Source organism: Giraffa tippelskirchi, chromosome 7 (genome assembly GCF_054371585.1).
Source record: "Giraffa tippelskirchi isolate mGirTip1 chromosome 7, T2T-mGirTip1v1.2.pri, whole genome shotgun sequence".
In the NCBI taxonomy this organism is placed as follows: Eukaryota; Metazoa; Chordata; class Mammalia; order Artiodactyla; family Giraffidae; genus Giraffa; species Giraffa tippelskirchi.
In genome coordinates, this window is record NC_137281.1 from 35998870 (window position 1) to 36004869 (window position 6000).

Sequence of the window (6000 nt, forward strand, 5' to 3'; positions counted from 1 at the left end):
CACAGACCATCTCTGTAAGTCTCTCTCCTGTTTGCCACTAACTGGTTATTGTGCTTTTCCTCTGAGCCTCTTTTTTGTCGCAGCTGACCTCCTTGCTGGTGAGGGGACTTCCCAGGGTACAGGAACTTCTATTCTCCTTCAGCTCCCTCCTAGGGGTGCAGGACCTGTTCCACTCCTTTTCTTTTTCCTTTTGTACTAACTGGTTACCTGGAAATCCGTCTTGTCCTTTCAGGTGTTTGAGATCTTCTATTAGTGTTCAGTAGGTGTTCTGTGAGATGTTTCCATTTATAGATGTATTCTTGATATATTTGTGGGAAGAGGTAAGTTCCATGTCCGGCTACTCTGCCATTTAAATTCTGGTCTGACAATTGGTTTTTTAAAAATCAGTATCCATGGAAGGATTAGACATTGTATTTGGTTTACATGGCTTAAAAAAATGATTCAGATATAATTCACATACCATAAAATTCACCCTTTTAAAGGAGACAGTTCAGTGGTTTTTAATAATGTGTATTTATCACTACTGTCTAAGCCCAGAACATTTTTGTCATGCCAAAAATGAAGCCCCACCCATGCCCATTAGCAGTTATTCCCCATTCTTCCCTCTCCCCAGCCACTGGCAACCATCAGTCTACTTTCTGTCTCTGGATTTGCCTTTTCTGGAAAATCTTATATAAATGGAATCATGCAACCTATGACCTTTTGTGTCTGACTTCTTTTCACTTAACATGTTTTAATAGTTCATACTGTGGCATGTATCATTACTTTTTACAGCTGAATAATATCCTATTGTATGATACATCACATTTTTGTCCGCTCATCAGTTGATGAACATTTGGGTTGTTTCCACATTTGGGCTATTAGGACCCATGCTGTTATGAACGTTCATGCCCAAGTTGTGTAAACAACTATTTTCAATTCTCTTGGGTATATACCTAGTTGTGGAATTGGCTGGGTCATATGGTAAATCTATGCTTAACTTTTTCAGGAATTGCCAAACTGTTTTCCGCAGTCGCTGCACCATTTTTATATACCACCAGCAGTGTATTTGAGGGTACGATTTCTTTACATTCTTATCAATACTCATTACAGAAACTTCTCTGGTGGTCTGGTGGTTAAGATTTGCATTTCTACACAGGGGGCATGGGTTCTATCCCTGGTCAGGGAACTAAGATCTCATATGCCATGTGGCACACAAAAAAAAGAGAAAAAAAAAATAGAACACTTGTTTTGTTATTGTCTTTCTTATATCCATCCTGTGGATATGAAATGATCCTTTATTGTAGTTCTGATTGGAGTTTCCCTAATGACCAATGATGTTGGCATTGTGTACTTAATGACCTTTGGTTTATCTTCTTTGAAGAAATATTTACTCATATCCTGAGCCTACTTTAGAATTGGGTTATTTGTCTTTTTATTGCTGAGTTATGAGAGTTCTTTATATGTTCTGGATGTTAGACTACTTGTCAGAGAGGTGATTTACAAATATTGTCTCTCTTTCTGTGGGTCCTATAGAAAGAACACATGATAGTGTTCTTTGCAGCACAAAAGTTTTGAATTTTGATGCCATCAATTTATTTTTCTTCGGTTGCATGTACTTTTAAGAGTCATATCTAAGAAGCTATTGCCTAATTCATGGTCATGAAGATTTACATTTAAATATTTTTGAAGAGTTTTATAGTTTTAGCTCTTACATTTTGATCTTTGACCCATTTTGTGTTAGTTTTTTGACTCAAAAGTTTGTTGAAAGGACTTCTTTCCTCCACTGAATTGTTGTGACACTTGTTGAAAATCAGTTGAACAGCATGTATGCGTTTGTTTCTGGACTGTCTTTTCTGTTCCATTAATTTATATAGCTGTTCTTACGCTGTGATCACACACTTTTGACTTGTTTGTTTGTTTGGTCGTGCTCCACGGCTTGTGGGATCTTAGTTCCCTGACCAGGGATTGAACAAGCCCCTTCAGCAGTGAAGGTGCAGAGTCCTAACCACTGGACCATCAGGGAAGCCCCAACTACACAGTTTTGATCACTCTAGTCTTGTAGGAAGTTTTGAAACTGGAAAGTGTTAGTCCTCCACGTTTATTCTTTTTCAAGATCGTTTTTGCTACTTGAGGTCCCTTACATTTCTGTTTGAATTTTGAGATCAACTAGTCAATTTCTAGGAAAAAGGCAGCTGGGATTTTGGTAGGGATTGCTCAAATCTATAGATCGGTTTGGGAATATTGCCATCTTACAGCATCTTACCAGTAGACTAGTATGTCTTTTAAGTTTCATTTAACCTGTGGGTTCTTCCTTTTTCTTTATTTTTGTTTCCTTTGTATTTTACTTGCAAAGAAAGTGGGTCTCTGTCTTGTAGTTTTTCACCCTCTAGTTTTGCTAATTGCATCCCCATGGTATTCCTTTATACCCTGTGTTTTGTGTAAAATGGTAATTAGATCTAGAGCTTGATCAGTTCAAGTTGATTTTTTGGTAAGATTACTTCATGTTTTTTCGCATTTCCTATGATCATCATTATCTTAATTAACATATGCTTCTGTTTGTTGCTTAGTTACCTTGGGAGTCAGCATACTTATGCCTAAAGAGCTTCTTTATTCCTATTTAAGGCTGTGTAATCCATTGTATGGTTGTACCATAGTGTATTTATTTAGTTTTTTTATTGATGAACATTTAGATTGTTTTTATTCATTTTCTAGTGTGATGTTTCATTAAATAACCCTGTGCATGCAACATTTTTCACATTCTCAATATGTCATGTTAAATACTTAGAAGTAGAATTGTTGAGTCAGATATGCATTTATAGTTTAGATAAATATTGCCGAATTGCCCTGCTAAGAAGTTATTCCAGTTTATATTCCCATCAGTGATGTAAGAGTTCCATTTTAACTGGGGTCTTCTTAACATATAAGAAACTTGATAAATTGTTGCTGCTTAAATAGGGTAAGTATATATGCTATGTATAAAGCATCATAGAAACCTAAAATGTTTTACAACTAGTTACCAGGGAGCCCTGTGTCTGGTGCTTATACACTGATAGGAACTATCTCCATCAGTCAGTGGAAAGGAAAACTTGTGGGCTTCTTTAAACTCTCTAAAGGCAGACAAATTGTATTTAAGAGCCTTCTTTTCTTTGTTATTCTAAATCCCTTCTTTGTACCCTTTCATTCTTATTTTAAAAACTGGACAAGAAATATCCTCTTGCTAGGAGCTAAGGCCTGGTGAGAAGACTGTCCCCTGAAACTTTAGAGTCTTGACCTCGGTCAATAGAAAGCTTTGCCCCTTGAGTCCCCCAGAATATAGCTCTGTGGTCCTTATGGAGATTCAGGCTTCCCCACTGGAGGCACTGGCTTAAGCTCTGAGCAGATCCAGTGAATTTACAAGTTGGTCCCATCTACTCTCATGTCACGCATCTGTCTGAATCCCAAGAATGTTCTCCATTAGTAATTTTCAGTGTCAGTTTAGTATGATAATGTGGTCCTGCAAATGCAGAAGTTGGCAGGAAACTTCACCAAATGGGTGAGATCAGAGGGCACCATCTTGTTCTCTGTGGGCATTTAACTGCTTTTGGAATGAAATTTGTTAGAGCTGTCATCGTGTTTCTTTCTTGAAACTTCCTAGATAATTGGGAGATTTGGTCCTTTCACTTAAACTTTGCTAATGCCCTCATAGTCCTGATTCCTTTGGTTACATTTCTGTGGCTGGCTTCCATCTTTCCTTTAGGTCAGCTCTAGTTCTCCACAGGTGCTCTGAACTTGACCCTTCTTTTCTAAGATAGACTCTAAAATTCAACTCACCCTTGAAATACTTAATAAAATGACACATCTCACTGAATAGCTTCACACAAATTACTTTTCTAAGTAGCTGATTCATGCCCTTATGATATCAGGGTTTTTTTCAAACAAAAGTTTCTCACAAAATGCTGAAAGTATCATTGTATGTGTGAGCATAGTGATACAATGAATGTTCAGGTAATGAATGATATACCATTTGATATTATGTCCTAAATTTTCACATTCTCCTCATTCCCACTCCCACCTCCAAAATCTAGCCATTTGCAGTGAAACTCTGTAATGCATTTTCCTGCATTCGCACACATTATGACTGTTGTTCTACTCTGTGCCCAGGGGATGGGATAGAGAAAAGAGCCCTACCCTCCAGAGACTTACAGTCTGAAGAGAATGTGGATAAGGAGAAGAGAGCCATTAGGACTGTCAGTCTTCTATAGCCTTCCTGGCTATAATACAGGGGTTATGGAGCTAGAGGGGCTGTCCTTCCTAATTAAGTACCCTAGGATACTCTTTGAATTTTTGCATTTGGCTTTCTTAAAAATTTTGTGAATTAGGTAGTCATATGCACATAATAGCAAATTGAAAAGGGACAAGAGAGTGTGGAATGAAAAGTTATTTTATCTTAGAGATCATTGAATACCAGTACACACAGAGATGTTCTACTCTTCTTAATGGCTGGATACTAAGTCCCTTACGTTGGTCTTCTATTAATGCACTTTTTGGTTTCTGTTATCAACAGTGTTGCGTGAATATCATTTAAGTGTGAAGAACATGGCCACATTGTCCTACATTCCCTCAGCAACATACATAGTGGCCTATTCCTCCTTACCTATTGTTTATGCTTTAAAGTCATTTGTTTCTTTTTTGGTGAACTGTTTGTGTCTTCTGTCTGCTTTTCTATTTAGTTGTTGATTGGTTGTTGGTTTTAGAAGAATTTTTTATATCATAAGTTAGCTTTTGTGATACTAATTGTAAATATTTGCCTGTTTTCTTGTAACCTTGTTACCACCTCTTCTGCAGTCATTGTCAACTCTCATGTCACTTTTCTGCATCTCCATGTTTTCACATTGCTTATCTTTAGCAGCTTCCTTTTTCCTTGTTGGTAATTCCTGTATGAGCAAATGAACTGTGTGTACTGGCTGGTTGAGATGTCTGTCTGCTTCTCAGTGGTATTTTTTTACTTACTCCTCATTTCATCTACTTGGAACTGTGTATCCTTTTCGCATTTATATGAAGTGTTAGGGGCTTGTTAAGGCAAAACCCTAAAAGGTAATGTGCTTGTCAGCCTGAGACAATGAGTTGAACTCCAGCCGTACTGTGCAGTGAGATCTGGGATCATTTTAGAACATTTTATCTTTTGATTCAGACTTAGTGTAATGTTTTCTACTCTAAGTGGCCTTTCACTTTAGGCAGGTCTTTGGACCTCCCTCATCAGCAAAATGGGGGATCCCCACTTACCAGGTTGTTTTAGTGATTAAATGAGACTGAAACAGGGGAGAAGGGGTGGAGAAGAGTCCTTAGCTTTTCCTCTAACCTTCAAGTCCTGTGTTTTCTAGGTTGAGGCTTTCTGTCATGGAGGTGAGGCCATAACAGTGGGTTTCCTTGGGCAAGAAGAGCCCCAACTACTTGGTGACATCCTACATGGTCTTAAAATGTTCTCTGCTGTGGCTTGAGTTTTCTCAATTGCAAACGAGGCACACAACTTTGAGATGAGTGTGATGATAGTGTTGACTGCGTAGTGTTGTTTTGAGGCTTCCAAACGTGAAGCCCTCAACACACGGAAAGCAGGCCATCAACTTTGGAAAAGGGTGCTAAAGTAACAATCCCACCTGCTTTTTTGCAGAAGCCCCGTCCTGCGTGTCTCTGGGAAGCACCTCCATGAGCAGTCCCTCCATCCACTGCCCGTCCGCGGCCGTCTGTATCGGCATCCTCCCGGGCCTTGGCGCCTACTCCGGGAGCAGCGACTCTGAGTCTAGCTCAGACAGCGAAGGCACCATCAACGCCACGGGCAAGATCGTCTCCTCCATCTTCCGAACCAACACCTTCCTCGAGGCCCCCTAACTCCTCTGTTTTCACCGCAGGGTGCTCCTCCCCAAGAGTAGACCGGACAGTTTATTCTGCCTACAGGCATTACTTCCCACAGAAAACTCCTTTGCCTGCTCCTTATGCACATCGTGACATTTTTAACCACATCTAAAAATGTGCCAGAATCCA

At 39.2% G+C, this 6000-nt stretch overlaps 1 protein-coding gene across 18 annotated transcripts in view; it reads left to right on the plus strand.

Moving 5' to 3' along the window:
- PSME3IP1 (proteasome activator subunit 3 interacting protein 1) overlaps positions 1–6000 on the plus strand; it is a 36755-nt gene extending 30755 nt beyond the window's left edge. For 17 of the 18 annotated variants that reach the window (XM_081514303.1, XM_081514306.1, XM_081514308.1 and 14 more), the window contains one exon: positions 5630–6000. In XM_081514303.1, the coding sequence (XP_081370429.1) occupies positions 5630–5847 (218 nt within the window). In that variant the 3' untranslated portion in view covers positions 5848–6000. The remainder of the gene's footprint in view (positions 1–5629) is intronic. The other variant, XM_081514314.1, reaches the window with a different exon arrangement.